The sequence below is a fragment of the Zasmidium cellare genome (assembly GCF_010093935.1).
Source record: "Zasmidium cellare ATCC 36951 unplaced genomic scaffold M409scaffold_53, whole genome shotgun sequence".
NCBI lineage: Eukaryota > Fungi > Ascomycota > Dothideomycetes > Mycosphaerellales > Mycosphaerellaceae > Zasmidium > Zasmidium cellare.
The window spans coordinates 147,006-169,210 of NW_022986997.1; the positions used below are offsets into that span (position 1 = coordinate 147,006).

Genomic DNA, 22,205 nt, shown 5'->3' on the forward strand with positions numbered 1-22,205 from the left:
GCCGGCGCCGTCGCCCTTGCGTAGAGAGCAAAATAAACCCGACCTCATCCAATTCCCCTTGTATCTCCATTCCAACATCCCCGTCCAAGCTCCTCGTCGTCCTTCCATACCCCCAGTCCTATTCATATCTTCAGAGAAACCCCGCCAGCAAACGCCGCTCACTTCCCTCTTGAAGACCCATCCACTGCTGCTGCATCGCGCGAAACCGATTCACGCCCGCGTCCCCATCCCATCTCCCCGCGTAATACGCTCTCGCAAAATCCGCAGGTGAGCCCGCATCCACGCGATCCAGAGGCTACCAGTGATTCTCCAGCACGCCACGGTACCCAGGGAAGCGAGAGTCGTGCGGGCCGAAGTAACCTCTCCTAGGACTGGAGGTGTATCCCCGAGATCGGGGGAAGGGAGTGATTGTTGGAGGGGCCATTTGATGGTGTGGACTGTCGTGTTTCGATGGAGATGAATGTCGGTTGTGAGGTTATGTTTCTCGGGTTGTGTTGTTGATAGAGGGCAAGCTTGGGGTGAGGTCGGGCTGGCTGAAGGGTGAAACTATCCACTACAAACGCTGTCAAGTAACTACGCTACATATCATAACAATATACAGTACATTTCACTCACGTCTCTGAGTACGCTGGCAGCTCCTCCATGGTCTCAAACTCACTCATACTAATCTCATATCCTAAATGTCTCTTCAACAACTCGTGCGTGACGAACCTTTCCGGACAGTTTCCCTGCGCATCGACGAAGCTGACGTGATGGTTGACATCGCTGATCCTCTGCAACTCGTTCGCGTGACGATGGTGGTGCGGACAGCCGTCGACGCCAATGAGGAAGATCGTTACGTGTGCCCAGGAGAGACCGAGGAGATCGAGCTCGAACTCGTCCATATCCGTTGCTTCACCGTCCAGAAGGAGCAGCAGACGGAGCATGGGCGTCTCAGGACCAGCTTGCCAGCCGTAGATGGGGTGGTGGGAGGCGGACTCGGAGTGTTTCTGGAAATGAAGTTCCTTGACTTTCTGCCAGCCAGTCATCACTCTCGTTCCACCACCCAGTCGGACGTTCCGCCACATCTGATCGAAGTTCTGGTGGTTGATAGTACCGATATGGCGGGCGTTGTTGGCAAAGGTGACGAGGTCGTAGCCTTGGAACTGGTGGTCGTGGTTTTCCATGGCGTCGGTGAAGCGGCGGATGATGGCGTGGGCGACGTCTTTGTTTTTGGGTTGGGTTGATCTTGACCAGCCGGTGACTAGATATTCGTTGTAGATGGGGCGGACTGGGTCAAAGTCCATAGAGCCAGAGACATCGAGGAGGATCATTGTGTCGTCTGTAGCAGTCTCTGGCCGGTCTTCTAGTCGCAGCGGTGCAGGCATGACTTGCTTCGAGTAGCCGGCTGAGGTATGCTGGATGTGACACTGATCAGTGGCTGAGTAGTAGTCTGGTGGCGGCGGGACTGCTTTGGCCATTCGTTCCTGTGCCATCCTCATCTCAGAGATGTAGTCAGGCTTCAGTCTTGACACAACATGAGCTCCCTCGCGATGATTCAGCACCCAGTACAATCTCTCTTCAGCTGTATCTTCGTAGCCTCTCCACGCAGGCGTGATGCCTCTCCAACCGGCGGCCGCTTCAATGCTGAACTTCAGAGGATTCGAGGGATCATTCGCCCATGCCACCGGTATTGGCTCGAAGTATCCAGCTCGAAGAAGATGCAGATATTGGATGGGACTTCGATTTCGAAGATCGGCAATCTTGCCGTACATGCCCATGTGTTGCTGATAGGCAGTGACGAGAGCTTGTGTCAGTTCGTCGGGCCACCGTCCTTGTTCCTCCCGCAGAATGGAACTTCGAACGTCGCTTCCATGACCAACAGCTTTCTCAGCTTTGCCAATGGTTCTTTCGTCAGACGACTTGATCCCAAGAGTCTTGCGAAAGCTTGATAATCTCGACTTTGGCTCTGGCCGGGCTGAAGAAGAAGCATCAGTAGGAACCAGGCTTCTCCGCTTCTCGTCGCTGATGTTCATCCTGCCAAGAGCACCCTCCAGTTGATTCTCTTCCCAGATTGAATGCTTCGGCTCCTTCTTGTTGATACTGGCCTGTGCCTCCCGATTTAGTGCATTGTTCAACTCAATCGTCTGCATCAGCGATCGAGTGTAGTAGCCAGGTATCGGAGCCGGAGGAGCCCATGTATTCTGCCAGTAGCCATAAGGAGATACCACACGGAAGGTATAAGGGTTGCCACTGAAGAGTTGGTTTTTGCCGTACATGGTGTTGTCGTCGTATGCCTTCTCGCCTGGATACATCACCGCTTTCGACCACTCCCGTTGAACGCCGTATCGGTTCCACTTGCGCCGCTTGTACTGATGGATTGGACACCCGCAGTAGAAGTCAGACTCGTGCTCTGGTTCGATGTCGCTATTGTAAATTCGGTATTGGTACTGCAATGATTGAAGTGCTTGCTGCATCTCTTGTTCGTCTCGCGCTCGCAGTTTGCCTGCCTCGATGACCTGGTTGGTGTGATTCCGGATATTGCGTCTGTCTGCTCCTGGTCCAGGTGGAGGTCCTGCAGGAGGTGCATACGCCGGTGGAGCTCCTGTTGGCGGTGCGACCTTGTTTGAAGTCGGCGGTGGTGCTTTCTCGCCGTTGTTTGATGGCGATTGCCCGTTTTGAACGGGCTCCAGCTTGGAGTCTCGACTCCCACCTTTCTCGGTTCCAGCGCCATTCGGTATCTTCACATCATGAGAATGTTTCGATATATCCGTTGCCGCCATCTCTGCCTTGCGTTGCTTAAATTCAATCGCAAATTGTACGACTTCCTGACTGTCTCCCAAGAGTTCGGTGAAATGATCAATGATTTCAGCACCAGAAAGCGTCGCCGCATACGCTATTATCTGTTCCAGCTGCTCATCCTCCAAGGGCAGAAAGTCTCTCAATTGCGGCTGTGCCCACGCCTGAAGCGCAGGATCCGCTCGTTGTCCGTTCATTACTGTGCCTCAATCGCCGGAAATTTGTCGTATTGTCATGCGATGATTTGAGATATTTTGGTCGTATGATTCCAGAGATTCCATGATGTCGTCGAGCTGAACGATGGACGTGAGTGTGGCGATACAGGTCTTGTTTGGTGGGCCGCGCAAGCTGTCATGCCGTCATCGGCGTCGATTATACCCGTTTGGGAAGCTGGATGCTGACTAGCATGCCGCCCAGCCGAGTAAGCTTCTGCCAAGCCGCGATAAGCTATTTGGGCGAGTGAATGAAAATGCGGAGGTACAAGTGAGATGTAAGGGTAGTAATGACCCTCGTAGTATTTCATGGACGGTAGATCGGTTTTGTCTTTCGCTGCGGATGTTATACCGCCACAAATGGCGCTCGTTCTCCGGGGCTTGGTGCATATCCATGGAATCAATCCGGTGATTATGAGAGTGCTATGGTAGCTGCTCTGAGAGAGATGTTGTTAACAAGTGAAGCAAGTGAGTGACTAGCGCTTCGGATGATCCACGACAGGGGCCCGTGGGAACGATATCAGTCTATAATCTTGATGGAAATGAGCATGGTAAGGAACAGGTCGGAATGTTATAGGCTGGCTGGCTGACCACTACGGCGACTGCCCGGGTGTTAGTTGCTGACTTGGAGCCCGACCCGTGAGGCACCCAAATCTTCGTTACGGTATCACCTCTCGACACGACTACGACACTGGCTTGCGGCGTCACCTTCTTGTATAACATGCACTACACACACAGACAGATACAGGAAGATCCGCCCCGATCACATGTGACCATTGGAGCCATACTCCCGCCGATTTCAAGACCGACGAGCCTCTCGGCGCCTTGCTGTCGTTAGACATGGGCGCCTGCTTTCTATGTGGAACTATCTTACGGTACATGGAATGCACTCATAATTCCAGCTGTCTCGCCTTGTAGCGGACATCTTCTGTTGTGTTGACATGCTCGAGGCGACGACGCGGAAGCAATGCGGGCGTGAGCTCCCCTCTCAAGCCTCCACCACGCTGTCTGGGTCCCTGACGAACTCTTCTGAATAGGAGCAACAACTTCTGGGTCTTGGCACGTTTCTGCGTCTTGCAGCTCGTAGACTTCGTAGTAGGGGTCGACTTCTTCACCTTAGAGCCGAAAAGGGTATTAGCATCACGAGAAAGACGTATACGTGACGGAAATGCGCAGCTTTGTCTGCACTTTTAGTACGCTCGATAGCTTCTGCTACAGCTTTACTAATTCTATCTCTTATGTCGTCGCCGTTCGCGTTGAGCTGGAGTCGATTCGCGTCGAGCGCCCACTGCGTCGTGGCTAGAGTCGGTAGCGCCATCGACTGCGTTCTCCGTTGCTTCTGCGCCCTCCGTTGCTTCGCTGAGCGGACTCTGCATCCTGTTTTGAATTAGAATGGAGCCCGTTGTACACGCTTACATCAGCAAAAATACCGCAGCATGAAAGTACGCCCGGTATGAAGCGTTTCTCTTCACTTGGCACCGCTGTCGCTCGTGCCCCTACCGAGTTGGCCACCGCATTTCCAAATTTTCCGCTAGAGCTGTCCCGCTTGCCTCTCCTCTATCTCCACGCTGAGCTACGCAATCGCATCCACGACATACTGTTGTGTCAGGGGCAGAGCAGTGGAGAGTGGGCGCTGTTTTGGTTGCAGGGTGCAAGCAATTACTTACCAAGCAAAAGAAAGAAAGAACGGGTCGACGGAAGATATAAGGACAAGAACTCAGAGGCAACGAAGCTGTCGACAGGACACAATCGAAGCAGAGACATAGAGAGCAGAGTACAAGACATTAAGGCATCAGATCAGATCCAAGTTCGGGAAAGAAACGCTGAAAGTGACCGAAACCCAAACGGATGAAATATTCGGCCTGAACTACACCGACAGGATTGACAGCGATTGGACTGCTTCATTTGGTGAGCATCCAGTGAATCGCCCAACAGAATGGAAGTTGGGAAATTTTGGGAGGAGTTCAACATCATCAAAGGTCCAGATCATGATTGGGAAACGATCGAGGGACGAATATTGAGTCGAAACCCTCTCATATCTCATCAACAAGTGAAGTGAAGTACCCCGCAAGTTTACCCGCCGGCTAAATCCTCCCAAACCTCCTCCACATGCCACCTCCCCCAAACGTGGGGACCCCACACACCCCATGCGACAACTCGAACACTACACCATTTCAAGCATTGATCGACGACATGCAGTCCTATACGAACCAATCCTCCCTCGCATTCTGCCTCAAGACGTGCTCTTGGCCATGTGCCAATACCCGACAAGCCCCACAAGCTCCGGCATGGGTGTGTTTCTTACTTCAACCTCGCTGAGTCTATCTTGACTTCTTTTTCGTCTCCCTCTCCATTGTAATCTGACCAAGAGACATTCGATCAAAATGGCAGGCGCCGGCTACCGCCTCCTCTCGCGCATCGTGCGCAACGATGCCATGAAAGTCGACCCTCCCGAAATCTACAATCTTCGGGTCTTCCTCCTCGCCTGTGCCTCATGTTTCGGCGGGACGCTGTTTGGCATGGTATATCAATCCCAGTCGTCTTTATCTAACACATACATACACTAACAAGTTCGTATCAAGGATATCGGCATCATCGGCGGCGTCATCACCCTTCCCACCTTCGAAACCGCCTTTGGGTACTCCAAACTCGGCAAGGCGAATGCAAAACTCGCCGACGCAAATCTCAGCGCCAACATCGTCTCCGTCATGCAGTGTGGTGCTTTTCTCGGTGCACTCGTCGCAAACCCATGCTCAGACCGCTGGGGCCGGAAACCTGGCTTGCTTGGTGCGGCTCTATTTGCTGCGTTGGGAGGAATGATGCAAGCGGCGAGTTCAGGGAATCTCGGGTGTTTGTATGCAGGCCGGTTCGTGGAGGGGCTCGGACTGGGTGCTGCGACGATGTTGACGCCAACGTATATCTCCGAGAATGCACCACGAGCGACGAGGGGGATGTTGGTGGGACTGTATCAGCTGTTCGAGACCATGGGGGCCATGTTGGCGTTCTGGATTAACTACGGCTCTCAACTGCATATCAAGGGCAATGGTCAGTGGCAGGTTCCGCTGGCGATGCAGTGTCTTCCGCCGACGCTGCTGTTCATCGGCATGCTCCTCTGTAATGAGTCGCCCAGATGGCTTGCGAGGACGGACCGCTGGGAGGAGTCTTCGAGGACGTTGGCGCATGTGAGGAAGCTGCCCGAAGATCATCCATATGTTCAAGCAGAGATGCTGGAGATGCAGAGACAGTTGGAAGAAGAGTTGAACAGCGTCAACGGAGGCAAGGGTTTCTGGCCGATCGTGAAGGAGATGTGGACTGTGCCGAGCAATCGCAAGCGGGCAATCCTATCGATCGTGTTGATGATATGCCAGCAGGTAAAGTGATACCTACCCTCCATACTCTACATCTCATCCTAACTCCCCATCTAGATGACAGGAACCAACGCAATCAACTACTACGCCCCTACGATCTTCACAAACCTAGGCATAACCGGCAACTCCAACTCCCTTTTCGCCACCGGAATCTACGGCATCGTGAAAATGGTCGCCTGCGGCCTCTTCCTCATCTTCCTCGCAGACACCCTCGGCCGCCGCTGGTCCTTCGTCTGGACCGGCATTGCCATGGCCATCGCCATGTTCTACCTAGGCTTCTACGTCCGCTTCGACCCACCTGTCACTGGAGAACCCGTCTCTCCAGCAGGATACGTCGCCCTCGTTATGGTGTACCTCTTCGCGGCCTTCTTCCAATTCGGCTGGGGCCCCGTCTGCTGGATCTACGTCTCGGAGATCCCCACCTCCCGCCTGCGAGGTCTGAACGTCGCTCTCGCAGCCGCAACGCAATGGCTCTTCAACCTCGTCGTCGCCCGCGCTACGCCCGTCATGCTTGTTACAGTCGGGAATCATGGCTACGGAACGTACTTTATCTTTGGTAGCTTCTGCGTGTGCATGGTGCTTATTGCGTGGTTCTTTGTGCCAGAGACGAAGGGCATTAGTTTGGAGAGGATGGATGAGCTGTTTGGCGGGGTGGACTTTGGGGATATTGAGGATGTTGGGCAAGCGGCGCGGACGGGGGTTTTGGAGAAGGGGAAATTGGAGGGGGAAAGTGTTCAGGTTGAGAAGGTATGAGGAGGGTCGATGGATGGGATGATATCTCAGTTATGAGTTTACGAGTGATACTAGACTAAAGTTGGTCTTGGTCGGTCTGCTCACGCTCTGCAATGAAATTCCTCTTTCTGATAGACTTAACCTCATCGACGTCTCTGACTGCTCTCGGAGAGTTGCGATGAAGTCTTAGCTCTAGCCTACACAACGTCCCTTGCCTGGACCACATCTGCATCCTCTTTGACTGTCGGTCACAAGTGCGCATTCTTCCACATTTCAAATCTCACCCCCTGCCCTCACGCAGCGACTGTCCAAGCCCAACGGCTATATTGCGTTCTCGGAAGTGTGCACGATGATTATACGGCAGGCTCAAAGAACGAGGCGAGGCCTAGTCAATCCTTGGCTTACGCCAATGTTTACATTACTATTAAAAGCAGCACTGCATCGGAGAAACTGAATCTGTACGTACATTGCGACAGTGAAAAGTTGACAACGAACGTGCACAAGCCCACAAGTAGTGGGTTCGGACCAATGCTCCATCCAAGACTGAAGAGTCATCTCAGTGGGGAGCATGCTTGTCCATTCTTTAGGTTCCTCAAATGTGAGCCAGAAATGTATCGACTTGCGGCTCGTCTTTGCGGAGGGCTTTGAGCACATCTTCCCACACCTTTTCTTGCAACTTCTCGTTTTCGACCCCAACGAGCGTTGCTGCAGGTCTACCACTTCGTCAGCAGGTTTCTGAAAACGTGAGGAAGATAGTCGTGACCTACTCCTGGATTTTGCCATACGAGTAGAACCCGCCGTGGCCCTTCCCTGCCATATCAGCAGATACCATGTAGACTCTGGCTCCTTGCTCTGTCGGTTTCCTGAGAATAGCTTGAAACAGTTTCAAGAGGAGCCGAACAGCGATGGAGAAGTCGTCTCGAGACAGGGTAGACTTCGTGGCGCCTGGGCAGATCGTGACCACCTCGACGCCTGCCTTCTCAACGGGTCCCAAGGACTTGATCAGGCCAGCCTGGACGAACTGGAGGAAGAGCTTGGAGATGGCGTACTGCGGAAACCCGTTGAAGTTCTCGCGGTCGCTGTAGAACTGCAAAGGAGAATCTGCTTTGCGAGCTCCATCCTTGACCGATGCGACGTAAACATGAGCATTGGAGCTGACAAGTTGTAGAAGTGGAACTGAGCCGCCAGTCTTGCTTGCCTTCAACTTGGGCAGCAGAAGAGTGCTCAGCAGGGCTGTCGAAATGGTGTTGATCTGGACGATTTCATCAGCATTGTGCGGCAAGACAACAGAAGAGTTAGTCCTACCTGTAGAGTCGCATCCCAACCATATTGGCTCGTCTCATATTCGAAATGCGCCACGCCTGCGTTCAGACAAGCAACATCAAGATGCTCCAGCTCCGAGTCCACCCGTTTAGCAAAAGCCTTGATACTCTCATAGTCGCCCATATCCAGTCGCCATACTTCCACGACACCTTTCTTTCCAGTTCGCCGCTCGATCTCTGCCTTGGCATCTTCGCCCTTCTTTAAAGACCTGACGCCGAGGATGAGCCGTTCCGCACCAAGGGCAGCGAACTTGACAGCAGCTTCGAATCCCATGCCGACGTTGCTGCCCGTGACCAGGACGTTCCGGCCCTTGAATGAAGGTTTTACGTCTGTTGGAGGACTGATGCGGTCCCGTATCATGGCAGCCATGCTGGGGTCTTAAGTGGTTTGTAGGAGCGTGGAAGCGTTGAAGAGGGGCTGCGACGAGGAGACTGAACTAAGTGTAGTTGAAAAGATGACAGATGTACCTGTGGCGAGTGCGTGTGTATCTTCTAGTCGCTACGTGCCTCAACATGCATAGAAGATATGCATTGCGACTTGTGCGAGACCTGCTTGAGGAACCTTAGAATTTGTCATTGCCCAATTATAATCACAGCGATGATTCAAAAGCAGGGCTGATATTGTCGACATGGGTTGCTCCGTGTCCGAGGGCGAGGGCTTGGCAGGGTGGACAAAGCGCTGCTTAAACAACGAAATCGAATGCACCAGATTGGCCTAGAGTGTCTAGGCTGAGCTCTTTACTAAGCCCATAGACACCACATGCTAGAAACAGCCTAGTCAAAGCCTAGTCAAAAGTGGCTTTCTTGGCTACAGAATGAGGAGCAAGTGTTAGGGTTGAGGCTGAAACTCTAGCCGACGGCCCGTTCAACATGAATTGGGCCAGTGAAAATGGCGGGCGGTGGTCATGTTCAGCACGCAGTGCTCAATCATGAGTATAGCTAAACAGCTTCTAGCCAGAATCCGGTCGGACTCAAGTCCTGCTCAGCCGCTTGCCATATCTTGACGAACGACTTCGAACTTCGGCATGACATTGAGACATGGACCAGTCCTCATTCCTGTCTCGTCTTGACATTGTCTCGAGACTGGAGGATAGTGTTGCTGCCTGGAAGGATATTATTCACCACTAGGCGCTAACACTGAGGTGTCTATGCCCTCCTGGCCCTAACCACTTCCCTACATCTGAGGCTCAGGATAAGAAAGTCAAGCAGGCACCGAGGCAAGAAAATGGAACAACATGCATGCCAGCAACTCTTGATATTAGCACCGTGGTACCATTCAACTACAAGTGTACGTGGGCGTGTTTCAATGTCTCCTGTCTCTGAAAGCCGTCCAAAACTCCATTGATCTTCGCGGCATCCAAACCAGATATCACGGGATAACCCTCTGGGATAAGAACAATTTTTCCTTCCTCAAGATACTCTGGTAATCTCTTCCAGAACTTGCGACACAGCTCCGGCCGCTCGCTGGAGATACCCAGGACACTTTTCACCTCGAAGCCAGCTTTTTTTCCAAGTACCTTGGATTCGTCGATAGGCATTGGAAGTAGCCTCGTGAAAAAGCCCTTCGTATGGCTGGACAAGGCATTGAGAGCCAACAGCTGGCCGTCAGGCATGTTGACAACGTCATATGCATAGATGAGATCGTCTCCAACAACCTGACGAATGCGGTCCAGTACCACGTCTTGGCTGCCATGGCGGTCAATGACATGAGTCGCCCCATACTCCTTGAGTTTATCGTCCTTCCCACCGACGACGACGATCCAACCGATCCCAGCCAGCTTTGCCAGTTGAACTGCGTAACGACCAGCGACACTGCCGCCCCCGATGATGAGCAATGTTGTCGCCGCGTAATCGAAGTCCTCGGCGTCTTGCGTCCACGGAGCAGGGATTGGGAGGTCGTGAAACAATGCGACCAGCGACGCAATGATGTTTGTTGGCAGCGTTGCTGCGTCGCCGTCGGTGACACTGTCAGGAATTCTGGCGGTGAATTGCTCGTTTAACACTGCATACTCCTGGAGGCCATTCTGCGGAGTTCCAGAGCCAAAATCGGCTTGGGAAACAACTCGATCTCCTTTGTGGAATGTAGTCACATGGCTTCCGACAGTGACTACCTTCCCGACAACATCATTGGCCAGAACCGCTGGGAGACCGATCTTGCCCAAGAAGATCCCCATGTCGCACACCATCTGATCATGGCCATTCAAGCCCGCTACAGCCACCTTAACCAGGAGCTGCGATCCGCTAGGCCGGAGGATTGGATGATTGTCGGAAGACACGAGAGAGATTGCCTTCTGTTTCAGCAAGACAGCTTTTTGACCCATGTTGGTGGAGGTTGACATCCTTCTAGAAAAGAGCAGTGCCGTTAAGAGTACGATTCCCATGCAAATGATAGAAAGATTGCGGGCCATTTCTGGCAGCTATGAGCCTGAAAACAAAGAACTAATGTCGGTCTGCGGAACAACTGCAGTGCGGGTGACAAATCCCGTAACACCAATCGTTTCCAAATTTGTTCCGGCTGGGGTCTAGCCAGCCTCGCTGATGAATCGCATTCGGGATACGTTCGCGATCGGGTAGTCCATTGAGAATGCATGCAGCCACCATAGACCACTTTCTAAATTGGGATACATTGGTAATCCAATCAGCCTGGGCTTGGCAATGCTAGGCAATCAAACATGTTAAGCTCTACCGATTTTCTAGATAAAAGGCGCTGCTCAATTCTATCGTTCTAAGACATTCCTTCGTACACGTATAACTACCAACCTATCTATCTGCCTCAGCTCACAATCACCATGTCCTCCCAGAAGATTGATCCCGCAACCTGGACTCACGTTAGACCGACTGAGATCAAGACGTATCACCGAACAACGTATGATCGTATCTCGCCATCAAACACACTGAACGGAAAAGGCAAGACAGTATTGATCACGGCCGGAGGTGCGTTATTCAGAATAGGCCCTAAGCTACATCTTCACCATTCTGACGTTTGCAGCTGTTGGCATTGGCTTCGCCATTGCTGAGTCTTTCGCAAAAGCAGGCGTAGAACGCCTTGTCCTCATCCAACGACGACAGGACGCACTGGAAACGGCGAAGCAGGCCATCGAATCCAAGTACCCGAATACCAAGGTCACACCTTATGCGGCTTCCGTCACCGACTACGACCGCATCTCTGCAATTATGAAGGAAGTCGGCAAGATCGACGTTCTCGTCCCCAATGCCGCCATGAGCCATCCCTTCGTACCAAGCAAGGACGTCACTGTCGACGATTTCAAGGCGACTTTCGATACGAATGTCGTCGGCGCCTTTCACATCATCAAAGAGTTCCTCGCGGTTGAGTCGTCAGGCCCGCGACAAGTCATCTTGACCTCTTCTGCAGCTGGTCAAATAACCAGTCCTGGCAACGTAGGCTACGGTCCGAGCAAAGCGGCCGCAAGCCAATTGGTTCAGCATTTCGCTGCGGAGAACCTCGACACAAATGTTACCATTCAAGCCTTCCATCCGGGTGTGATTTACACAACAAGCGTCGCAAAGCTGGCCCCTGAAGGGGCTTTCGAGTGGGAAGATCGTAAGCCGGTCTTGTCACATCTTCGCAAATGGGAATACCGAATAACCTGATCACACGATATAGTTACCTTGCCCGGAGACTTTGCTGTTTGGCTCGCCAGTCCCGAAGCAGAGTTTCTGGCTGGCAGATTCGTGTGGGCGCAGTGGGATGTGGACGAGCTCCTTGGAATGAAAGAGCGCATAGCCGCAAACCCAGCTTTGCTGACCACGACTGTTGTCTTGTAAATCTAGCTGAAAATGCAATGTAGAGCGATTTCGAAGATGGTCGAAGAGTCTGAGGCTGGTGGCTGGTCTGATGGCATCAGAAATTCAAGAGGCTATTGCTAGTGTTCAACGCCATCGTCGGTATTTCGGTAGAATGAAACGAATTATAGCAGCATCTCTTGCAATCCATATGGGCTATGTTTGCAATTGCCCCTTCAAGTACTCGGAGAGTTTTCCAACGATAGAGATGTTTGACTAAGGGGCCTATGTCTGAACACCTTCAAGCTCTGATGCAGCGATATCGGATCACCAGAGGTCCGCCGTCGGCTTTGATGACGCTGAGAAGAGTTTGACAGGGTCGTCGACCGTCAAGTCAACAACATCTCGGCTCACTATTTGCCCCTACTGTGATCTCCAGGAACACCCAGCATGGAAGCTTTCGATCAGCCTCTTAGCGCGGTCTGGACGCAGTATCCTCAAATAGCAGGCATCGTTGTCGGAGCTATGGTCGTTCGGCAAAAGGTTGATGGAAGCAGTCTAGAGACTCTTATCCTTCGGCGGATAGCAACAGATACCTTTCCGTTGAAATGGGAAACACCTGGAGGTGGTGCCGATTCAAGTGTTGACAAGACTCTCACGGATACAGCGATACGAGAGCTTCGAGAAGAAACCGGTCTTCAGGCGGAACGTATCATCTGTCCGATTGAGATCAGTGATTCGGACGAGAGCAGATTGTCCGCGAACAGAACAGGCAGAGCAAGCATCCACGGCACTTTCATTTTTACGGACGACGAGGGCAGCGACTGGGCCGTCACAACGTTTCTGGTCGAAGTTGACTACGGCCGAAGTCCGATTACAATCGACCCGCTGGAGCATTCAGAATATGCTTGGATTACCGAAGAAGAGGCTCGAAACAATTCCTTCTCGTCAAGTATAGGGAAAGACCAAAGAACTCTGGAATTCGTCAGTCAGCCGATGAGGAAGACCATCTTGGAAGGATTCAGGATCGCCGCTCGTTGATTTAGCTCGAAGCGGCACGCAGTGCTGGAGAATCCTTCGTGAGATATATCAGCAAGCACCTGTTCACAACATAAGCGCACCTCTTCTCCTGTTCGGCCACATGTCTGCAGAATCGAACTTCTCTATCGCCATCGTCGGCGGCGGTATTGGCGGTCTCTTCGCCGCTCTGTGCCTCAACCACCACTGCCAAGGTATACTCATTTCAGTCGACGTCTACGAACAGGCGGCAGAATACAAGGAGATTGGGGCAGGCATCGGTGTTGGCATCAATGGAGTACGTCTCGCACATAAGATGGGCCTAGCAGAACGACTGTATGCTCTTTCCGGGAACCCCGAAGGTAAAGCCTCTGGTCCAGTATTCAGGCGATACGACAATGGCGAAGAGCTCTTTCGGTGGCCTTTACCACTGAAGCCCGGTCCGATTAGACTGGCATCTTGCTCGAGAAGTGCGTTGTTGGACGTTCTGAAAAGTGCGGTTGAGGAGAGGAGCGCTGCCAGGCTGCATACTGGGAAGACTTGCCAGAAAGTTGAGGTGAGAAGTCAAATGCTGTTTCGATCATGGATATGGCTGATTGCTAGCGCAGGAATATGGCGACAAAATCAAGATCAGCTTTGCTGATGGGACGACCGCCAAGGCTAACATGCTCATCGCCTGCGACGGCATCCACTCGGCCATCAGAAGCCAGTTCGTTTCCGACCAAGCTACTTATTCAGGTCAGATAGCCTACCGCGACATCATCCCCATCTCCTCAATACCCAAATGGCCATACGAAAACTATGCCACTATGTGGCTTGCGAAGCACAGTCATTTTTTCGTCTACCCGATCTCGCAGGGCAGGGAGCTCAACGTCATCGCATTCACCAACACACCCGAGACGGAAGCAGATAAGCTCGCCGAAAGCTGGACGACAACATGTGAGCGAGCTGATGTTCAGGCGGACTTCCCAGATCACGAAGAGACTGTGCAGATGATCATACGTCTTATGGCTGGCAAGCCGTCAAGGTGGCGGATCAATGATCGGGAGCCGTTGAATCAGTGGCACTTCATGGGCGGCAAAGTGGTCTTGCTGGGAGACTCTGCCCACTCGATGCTGCCTCACATGGGAGCTGGGTCAGGGCAAGCGATGGAGGACGGCTGGGTGCTAGGCCGAGCACTCTGCGACCACTTCACAGGTACTTCGGAGCTGTCAGACCTCCAAAGTGTGGTAAATCTCTACCAGTCCGCTCGGCTTCCACGAGCACAGAAGGCCCAAGCTGCGAGTCGACAAGTGGGCAATACGTATGATTGTCAGACGGAAGATTTGATCGATTTGACATTTGACGAGTGCTGCCCGATCATCGGGGAGAGGATTGCAGCGGCGATGAAGTGGGTTTGGGATGAGGACTTGGATGTGTGTTATGAGAATGCTAGGGAAAAGATGGCTCCCACATAATGGTTGGAGGGAAAGAAATGATGCGGGTGGACATGCGGTAGAGACGGTCGATTGATATGCTTTTGAAGATGGAGTCAACAACAGGATGTGCTGACAGTCACAAGACCCTGCGTGGTTATGCTGGTCCGCCAGCTTTGATCTCGAAGTCGCAAGCCTGTTCGCTTCCAGCAATGCTGAGCCTCTGCTGCCTCCTGATCGTGCATGGCCCTTACGCGCTGTAGGTCTGATCCGGGTTGGTAATACGAGTGCCCGCCGGAACATTGCAATAATCCATCGTGCGCCAGTTCGTGTAACCGTACGAGTAGGTCCTGTCCTCCATGGACTTATCGGAGTAAGAGCCAGCCTGCCATCGTCAGCACCCAAGGCTCCAATCTAATGAACAAGAATCGACATACCCCGTACAGACCGCACTGATCCGTGATCATCTGGTAAGCATGCACAGCCGAAGCGCCATCCAGCTTCGGCGCCGTGCGCCACTGGCAGTAGAAGGCGACGGTGTCTCCGTCGTACGAGAAGAACGAAACTGTTTTGCCTTGGCCGTAGAACTCGAGGTTCTGGGTCGCGGTGTCGGTCTCGTCCTGGGCGAGCATGATGTTGTCGCAGCCGACACCACTGTAGCTTGCATCGATCGATTGGTCCACGGGGTGGGCGGAGGTGTTGGTGACTGCGAGCAGGGCTGCTGCGAGCAGGGCGAATGGCTTGGAGAACATGGTTGTGTTTGGGGCTGAGAATCTGCTGGTGATGTTGTGGATGGGGTTTGTGTTGATGTCTTGGATATCTTCCACAACGAACAGATCTGAGTCAGGCTATATACCCTCTTCATCGGCACTCTTTCCCTCCACGTGCCGCTCTTCGCCCATCGTCCCCTGGCGGTTGTACCACCAGGTTGTGAACCAACACCAACACTCCGTATGTGGATCGATAAATCCTGCAAAGACTGCATTGAAGTCTAACCTCCGGTATTCATTTCTATGACTATGCCAAGGCCTATGGTTACATTGAAGTCCATCTTAAATTTGACAACGGGGTGAGATACAGTCGTCGACAGGTCATCAGGCAACACAAGGCCGCGGAAGGGGCCATCTTTCTTCGACAGTCGGATAGGCTAACGACCGAACAGGTAGTTAGTGATCAGGAGCGATGGATTGGAAAGAGCTTTAAAGTTTTGTCGCTAACTATGCCACTGACATAATTTACAATACGATCTAGGAACGATCGTCGTAGGTATTGATGGATCTAGGTCACACGTGCTTCTGGGGTGACTTGGGTTGGGGCTAGTGGTTAGGTAGCTTGGCCTCAAGGCCTGCAGCTATTTGGCGCTGCTTCGATTCGGGACGATCCTGCCGTCGATGATTTTCAGCTTTCGATCTACCAGGCGCTATCCAAGTAAAGTACGAGTCCTCGGTTATAGGTGCCCAGATACACTTCGGAGTCAGGAGTGGTCAGCTTTGGGAGCTAGATAAGCAGCTGGGTAGAGGATCTGGAGATGTGCTGAGTTTCTGGACTACTTGCACACGCATATTCTAGGGGACATGAACGATGTTGTGGCAAAGAATGAGTGTTGGGGCGGCGAGTAGAGGTGGAGACGGTGCCCAGTAACACGCTGTTGGCCGATTTATGGGCAGGCTGCTCGTAGGAGCTCAATCCGCGAGAACATTAGTGTGGCTACTGCTTATACGGCACATAGTTCTCGCCAAGACAGCCTTGGCAATCCTTTTCAGAATCCGGCTAGCCTTGGCACTCCACTTAAGAATCGACTAACACAGCTTTGGCAGTCCACTTAAGAATCTACCACGCTGCCAAGTAGGCTTGTAGGGTTTAGCTCACAACGATGAGGAATGGAGAGAGCGCTGGTCTTGAGTTTCCAGATTTCTCAGCCGCGTGCGTCTCGCAACGCTAGACTGATGGTTCACCACATCCAGTTCCTAACTAAAAGAGAGCTGGGCGTGATCGACTGGTGGATGTTGGTTGTATGTACAGGCAGCGAGTAATCGTCAGGACTGAGATCGAAAATTATCCGGGACCACTCTCACTAAAGTAGAGATCTACAGGTAAATGGCAACTGAGGCTGAACACTCCAACTATCCGATCAAGACGACCAACACCAAATCCATGCAGCACCGGCATCGAGGTCTTGAACGATGGAAGCTCCAATCCTCCTTAGACTGTGAAGGCTTATCCTTTGTCTTCAGTTCAGGCATCTATCCAATGTGACATTCGATGTCGCTATGCCCGCGGAGAACGTAGCAGTTTGAGGTTCCATTGAGTCCACAATTGACACTCAGTTTGGCAATGAATCTGTTTCCTCGCCATGTGATACATACAGATACATTCGAATCGAATCGGTAGCCCTTGAGCCAACACGTGGAGCAATATCCTCATGCATATGAACACCGTCTAGAACAGCTCCCTAACACCCATCAGCCATCGCACCTAGATCATACTTCGCCTCGACACCCACACTTCATCGATCCTTCTTCACAGACTCATTGTTCAACACCAGCGACTCGGAACAATGTACTGTACTAAGACTATCCTTTCACTGCTCTCCCTTGCACCCCTCGCATGGACCGCTCCACACGAAAAGTCCAAGCCCATTGCTGAAAGAAAGGCTCTCGCTGGATGCCCCGACGGCGCTTACCTTCTGTACAGCACTCCAGCTGGATTAACATGCATCGGTAAAGCCGGCCTGGGAATCGTTGCCAGCATCGCCGCCCCAACCGCCGCACTCATCATCGCCAACGTCAAGGCCGCCTGGAGCAGCAACATGCCGGCTCCCTACCCTGCCTCGGTGTCTGCTCCGTCTTCCGAGAGGAGGGATGGGCTAGCCATCCGAGACTCTACCGTAACGGCTTACAACGTCGAGTCTTACCCGGGTTTTGATTACCATGATGCCAACAACCCGGACTCGGATAACGACTGGGTGGGCATTTTCGACTCCATGATCGATTACATGAACACGGAGCAGATTGAGTGCTTGCAGGCTCTTGGGTATGGCGATGAGACGAACTATGAGAACAGGTTCACGATCTGGTTGCAGACGAGCGATGGGGTTGACCACAGGTCGTGCTAAGTTTGTGCGAGATGAGGTGTTGAATGCCGTGGATGTTGAAAAGACGTCTTGTGGAGGGTGCAATGAAATAGATATGAGAGTATGCCAGTGGAAATTCAATCAAGTCCCACTACATATAACATCAGACTACGATCTAAGTTCCAGGCTTTGGAAGTGTGTCTTGAGAATTGTGTTGATTTCCTCGGGGCGATCCTCAATGCTGAAGTGCCCGGCCTCTGGCACAACATCTAAACTTGCTCCGGGAATCGCACTCTGCAGACGATAAGCCCATGGTAATTTCTGCCAGGCGTCGTGCTCTCCCCAAATCAGCTTTATCGGGAACTGCGCCAATTCGTGGTAGCGCTCAGAAACCTCTAGTGTGTGCTTGGGATCGTAGTGTTTGATCTGATGCTGCACTAAGCTAGGCTGGCCGATAGGACCAGATATGTAGTCGATATACGCCCCGAGAGCTCCTTGTTCGAATTCGGCCTTGTTGTGTACTGCAGATAGTAGCCATTCTCGGAAATGTGCCCTATGGTCTTGATCTGATGCCCGCAGGAGACTCTCAAATCCTCGTTGCATCATCTGTAGAGTGAGTGCTGAGGGGTAGCTGTCGAAACTAACGCAATCGATCATGGCGATGGATACAATGTTCGCACGCCCAGGGGAAAGGATTGCGAACCGCTAAACGATAGCACCACCAATATCATGGCCCACAATATGAAACTTCTTCTGCTCAAGTTCCCAGTTTTTCAGCAAGCCTTCCAGGACGGAGACTTGCGCGGTGATTGAAGTGTCCACGGAAGGGTCTCTTGGGCGCTCGGACAGGCCGTAGCCGAGCAGATCGAAAGTGTACACCTCGAATCCAGCATGCACGAGCGACGGCACGACGTTCCGCCAGATGAGAGATGCTGTAGGTGTTCCATGCACTAAGATTACCGGAGTTCCCTGACCGTGTTTCCCATAAGCAATTCGTTGTCCGGACAGCAGTGTCGATTGATTTGACAAAGGGGCAAGCGTGGCTGCCATGATTTATTGACCGGGCCTAGTACGATGACAACGACTTGCCGTGCGACGATGCGTCCAGATTTATATGCTCTCCAGAGACTGCACCTTTCATTGTGGACTAAGGGTAGACTTGACGGTGAGGTTGCAGACTTGATCCGCAATAATTCCGCACGCAGGTCTGTGTGGTGTAGTTCGACCTCAGGTGGGTGAGACATGAAGGCCAGGATAGCAATTGCTGATGAATCATTGGTGGCTTGGCCACGCCCTGCGTTCTCCAGATCCAGCAATAGAGGAGTACTACGCTCAAGCTGCAGACTGTGAGAGGAGATGCCATTGGTAAGCAAGTGGTACGTACAGGGCAACATCATCGTACTCGGGATTTCCCAGGCCGAGCAATTAGGGATCATGAGAAACAAACTCTTGCCGCCTCCGGTCCACTACCACATAATGGATAGCAATGTACCGAATGTTACCTTTTTGCGAATCGACGGCAAGCAAGTGCAGAATTAGCTATACATCACCGGAATGTGCACGACATACTCGGATATGCAAAGTGGGCGATGTCAAAAGGTTCAGACTGCATTTGTGGCTCGCGACGACGGGTGGCTCTCGACGTGGGGAGGGACGTTACGTTTCAAATGTTTCCAAAGCTGCCGAATTCCTATTTTACAGCATGAAGCAGGCCCAACCTACGTATGTAGCAATCTGATGCGTAATTCTGTAGCAAAAATAACAATGAAAAGCCTTGCATGTTCGTCCAAGAGGCTCGTCCCTAAGACTGTTGAGTCTCGAAAACGACAGTCTCCTTGGTATGCATCTGCACCTGCTCCGCACGGTCAACCCAACCCTTCATCTGCCGTGGCACGAGGTACTCGTAGGCACTTGACGTTTTGAAGCTGGCGACATCCAGGTTGTGGACTTCGAGCTTGTCCAAAAGCTCCCTGATGGCCGCATTGTCGATTGCAAGAGTGTCAGTATTGGTCATAATCGAGTTTAAGACGGCGGCATGACTCTGGTACATCTGGTTGGCTGGAAAAGTCGCCGCAAGACTGTTCATCCTGTGCAGGCACGCCACGAAGTTCCAGTACGGCCAGTCATCCTCTGGGTCAGACCTTGGTTGGAGGTAATTGATGGCGCTGTAAACAGCATTCATCCAGAAGTCGCAGGGATGCGCAATGTCGCCATCCACAACGGGCAGCAGGGGTATGCTCAGGTACCGAGCGCGCTCCCGGGCATTGTCGGAGCACTCTGCGTTCCACTTCTTCCAATGGTTGATCATGTCCAATGTGGCGTTGACATGGGAGGATCGGAGACCCGCAGAAAAACCGTATGCGAAGATGTCGACTTCCATCAGAATACGCGAGTGAGCGGTTCCGTGATGCTGCTGACGAAGTCTCTCCTAAGCACAGCAGGGGAGTTCTGGACCGTAAGCAGAGAGCATGTGCGTACCTGCTCGGCGATCACGTCGACGAGGCGGTAAATCTGGACCATGCGCCCCTTGGCATACAAGTCCGAGATGAAGGAGTGGGCATCAGCCATTGCATCGACCAATTGCCAGGCCATAGCCGACATCCAGATCTCGTTGGGAGACATGGTGTCGCGAATTGGTACGAGCTGCTGCCGTGGCTAGAGTCTCGAGCACGGTGTCAAACGCATCAGCCAAAGCATCATCCGTCGGAACCAGATTAGAGAGCTCGCACACACGGCGAAGCTGGGAGAGGGTTTTGATGTAGTCGCATGAGATTGGTCTCGCCATGTCCCTTGGGCCTTTGGCAATCTTGCGGATCTCTCTGAACACTTGGTCGTTGTTCAGCCCGTTCCGCACAACCACGAGAGTCGGATCGGCTTGTTCACGTATGCTGTCCATGATGTTTCTTGCTAGCAAGCTGGCCAGCGCGGCCATGGCGCGTGCTGAAGGGACCATGGCGACATGAGTGAAGACTCTGCTGAGACAGAGTTTGATCCGACGATGATCCACCTCGGACGAGAAGATGGCGCTTATGGAGGAAAGGAAGTCTTCGTTGGAGGTCCAGAGGAGCTCGCGATTCTCGAATGCAAGGCGCAGATCGTGCGGGAATGATTGAGTCGGTAGGTGAGGGGACTCGATGGTTTGCCTGATCCAGATGTTCGTGCCTTGGCTGGTGTGCGCCTGCAGCATTTGAGTGACAGCTCCTGGATTCATCTTGCAGTACTGGCGAGCGCGACGTATGAATTAGTAAAGGATAGCTGCGCGACAGGTGGAGGGTTCGGCATACCTGTTTGCGACGGTCCAAGTTGAGAGTGTGTCGACGCAGTGGTGGAAGAGTGGAGAGAGCAGGAGAGGAAGTAGAAGTTAAGTCATCTGCGCCTCACCCCCTAAGCGCCACACCGCTGCACCGCCACGCGCCTCACCCACGCCGGGGAGAAAACAACATCACAGTCGACTTTACGCGATCATCCCCAACAAATTTAAAAATACTATACCAATGGCTATAGCAGCAGACCGTCCGTCCTCGCCCTCGGCAGGGGGAAAGCGCAAGCGATCCCCCTCGCCCTCTCCCTCTCGCTCCCCCTACTCCCCGCCCCGCGAGCTCACCAAGGCGGAGCTCACGCAAGCAAAGCGGCGAGCAACGCTCGCCAGGAACAAGGCAGCGGCTCTTCAAGCCGCCCAGGATCGTCTCATCTTCGGCGTCCCGGAGGAGGAGCCCGACCCCAACGCCCCCATCTACTGCATCTGCCGCAAACCTGCCGACGGGAAGAAGATGATCGAGTGTGGAGACCAGGGCTGCGAGATTGGGTGGTTCCATGCCCGTTGTGTCGAAGATGAGAACACGGAGAGCAGTAAGTGAGGCCTGGAATGATCGTACTGAACCATACTGACTAACGAACAGGCGACTGGATCTGCCGCGACTGCAAGCACCGCAAGACGATGACTGAGCTCTGCCGTAACGGCGCTCCCGGCTCCCTCTCCCAAGACGACCTGGACAAGATTGTGCCGTCCGACGCAGACGTCCTTCGTGCTGCCGCTGGAGATGTCTATGGCTTGAGCTCGTGGAAGAAGGACTGGGTGAAAGAGACCTTTGGCGAAGAAGAGGAGCAGCAGCAGCAGGCAGATGAGGAGGGGGGGAAGACGAAGAGGGAGAGGAGTACGACGAAAATGAAGAGTGGTGATTGACGTGGACGACGATTTGTGGTGTTTTTGGGAGAGATTGGAGACATTGACGGTGGGAGACGGGAGATGACGAGGAACAACGAGCACTCGGAGAGACAAAGAGCTCCATCGAGCAGACGAGAAGCTTTGTCAACTTCATTTTGGTATGCACAATGGATCGCCTGCGAGGCACTTGGGCACCTCCGAGCCTTGTCTTGATCCCGTTCTTTCCTCGTACACTGCTCTTGTTTGACGTGACGTCCAACCAAGCATCCGCTAGTTTCACACCCCTGCCCCGCCTTAGCTTTCACAGACATACTCTTCTGTCCCTCTTTCCACTTTCCTCTCCTCTCCAACAACACCACGGGCCACGCTTTTACCCACT

The 22,205-nt window shown here is 52.8% G+C and overlaps 12 protein-coding genes across 12 annotated transcripts; 6 read left to right on the plus strand and 6 right to left on the minus strand.

Moving 5' to 3' along the window:
• Positions 1-546: 546 nt before the first annotated feature.
• Positions 547-2,975, minus strand: M409DRAFT_60379 (uncharacterized protein; the record flags this gene model as incomplete). The annotated part of the gene is made up of 2 exons (XM_033814456.1): positions 547-553; positions 616-2,975. The coding sequence occupies 2 exons, from the start codon at positions 2,973-2,975 to the stop codon at positions 547-549; spliced, it is 2,367 nt and encodes a 788-aa protein (XP_033660865.1).
• A 2,399-nt stretch (positions 2,976-5,374) lies between these two features.
• Positions 5,375-7,111, plus strand: M409DRAFT_60380 (uncharacterized protein; the record flags this gene model as incomplete). The annotated part of the gene is made up of 3 exons (XM_033814457.1): positions 5,375-5,512; positions 5,573-6,361; positions 6,416-7,111. 3 exons carry the CDS (start codon positions 5,375-5,377, stop codon positions 7,109-7,111), a joined length of 1,623 nt encoding a protein of 540 aa, XP_033660866.1.
• A 571-nt stretch (positions 7,112-7,682) lies between these two features.
• Positions 7,683-8,782, minus strand: M409DRAFT_60381 (uncharacterized protein; the record flags this gene model as incomplete). Its single annotated transcript, XM_033814458.1, has 3 exons — positions 7,683-7,803; positions 7,858-8,342; positions 8,396-8,782. The coding sequence occupies 3 exons, from the start codon at positions 8,780-8,782 to the stop codon at positions 7,683-7,685; spliced, it is 993 nt and encodes a 330-aa protein (XP_033660867.1).
• Positions 8,783-9,692: 910 nt separating this feature from the next.
• M409DRAFT_70712 (uncharacterized protein) lies at positions 9,693-10,733 on the minus strand (the record flags this gene model as incomplete). The annotated part of the gene is made up of 2 exons (XM_033818859.1): positions 9,693-10,643; positions 10,689-10,733. 2 exons carry the CDS (start codon positions 10,731-10,733, stop codon positions 9,693-9,695), a joined length of 996 nt encoding a protein of 331 aa, XP_033660868.1.
• A 468-nt stretch (positions 10,734-11,201) lies between these two features.
• On the plus strand, positions 11,202-12,198 carry M409DRAFT_70713 (uncharacterized protein; the record flags this gene model as incomplete). The annotated part of the gene is made up of 3 exons (XM_033818860.1): positions 11,202-11,346; positions 11,402-11,974; positions 12,038-12,198. The coding sequence occupies 3 exons, from the start codon at positions 11,202-11,204 to the stop codon at positions 12,196-12,198; spliced, it is 879 nt and encodes a 292-aa protein (XP_033660869.1).
• A 408-nt stretch (positions 12,199-12,606) lies between these two features.
• On the plus strand, positions 12,607-13,197 carry M409DRAFT_29593 (uncharacterized protein; the record flags this gene model as incomplete). The annotated part of the gene is made up of 1 exon (XM_033809543.1): positions 12,607-13,197. The coding sequence occupies one exon, from the start codon at positions 12,607-12,609 to the stop codon at positions 13,195-13,197; it is 591 nt and encodes a 196-aa protein (XP_033660870.1).
• A 100-nt stretch (positions 13,198-13,297) lies between these two features.
• Positions 13,298-14,630, plus strand: M409DRAFT_70714 (uncharacterized protein; the record flags this gene model as incomplete). Its single annotated transcript, XM_033818861.1, has 2 exons — positions 13,298-13,729; positions 13,782-14,630. The coding sequence occupies 2 exons, from the start codon at positions 13,298-13,300 to the stop codon at positions 14,628-14,630; spliced, it is 1,281 nt and encodes a 426-aa protein (XP_033660871.1).
• A 208-nt stretch (positions 14,631-14,838) lies between these two features.
• M409DRAFT_60384 (uncharacterized protein) lies at positions 14,839-15,340 on the minus strand (the record flags this gene model as incomplete). Its single annotated transcript, XM_033814459.1, has 2 exons — positions 14,839-14,973; positions 15,026-15,340. 2 exons carry the CDS (start codon positions 15,338-15,340, stop codon positions 14,839-14,841), a joined length of 450 nt encoding a protein of 149 aa, XP_033660872.1.
• A 1,805-nt stretch (positions 15,341-17,145) lies between these two features.
• Positions 17,146-17,703, plus strand: M409DRAFT_60385 (uncharacterized protein; the record flags this gene model as incomplete). Its single annotated transcript, XM_033814460.1, has 1 exon — positions 17,146-17,703. The coding sequence occupies one exon, from the start codon at positions 17,146-17,148 to the stop codon at positions 17,701-17,703; it is 558 nt and encodes a 185-aa protein (XP_033660873.1).
• Positions 17,704-17,829: 126 nt separating this feature from the next.
• Positions 17,830-18,711, minus strand: M409DRAFT_60386 (uncharacterized protein; the record flags this gene model as incomplete). Its single annotated transcript, XM_033814461.1, has 2 exons — positions 17,830-18,366; positions 18,400-18,711. 2 exons carry the CDS (start codon positions 18,709-18,711, stop codon positions 17,830-17,832), a joined length of 849 nt encoding a protein of 282 aa, XP_033660874.1.
• A 751-nt stretch (positions 18,712-19,462) lies between these two features.
• Positions 19,463-20,872, minus strand: M409DRAFT_29599 (uncharacterized protein; the record flags this gene model as incomplete). Its single annotated transcript, XM_033809544.1, has 3 exons — positions 19,463-20,089; positions 20,140-20,187; positions 20,261-20,872. 3 exons carry the CDS (start codon positions 20,870-20,872, stop codon positions 19,463-19,465), a joined length of 1,287 nt encoding a protein of 428 aa, XP_033660875.1.
• A 283-nt stretch (positions 20,873-21,155) lies between these two features.
• On the plus strand, positions 21,156-21,844 carry M409DRAFT_29600 (uncharacterized protein; the record flags this gene model as incomplete). Its single annotated transcript, XM_033809545.1, has 2 exons — positions 21,156-21,510; positions 21,561-21,844. 2 exons carry the CDS (start codon positions 21,156-21,158, stop codon positions 21,842-21,844), a joined length of 639 nt encoding a protein of 212 aa, XP_033660876.1.
• Positions 21,845-22,205: the final 361 nt, after the last annotated feature.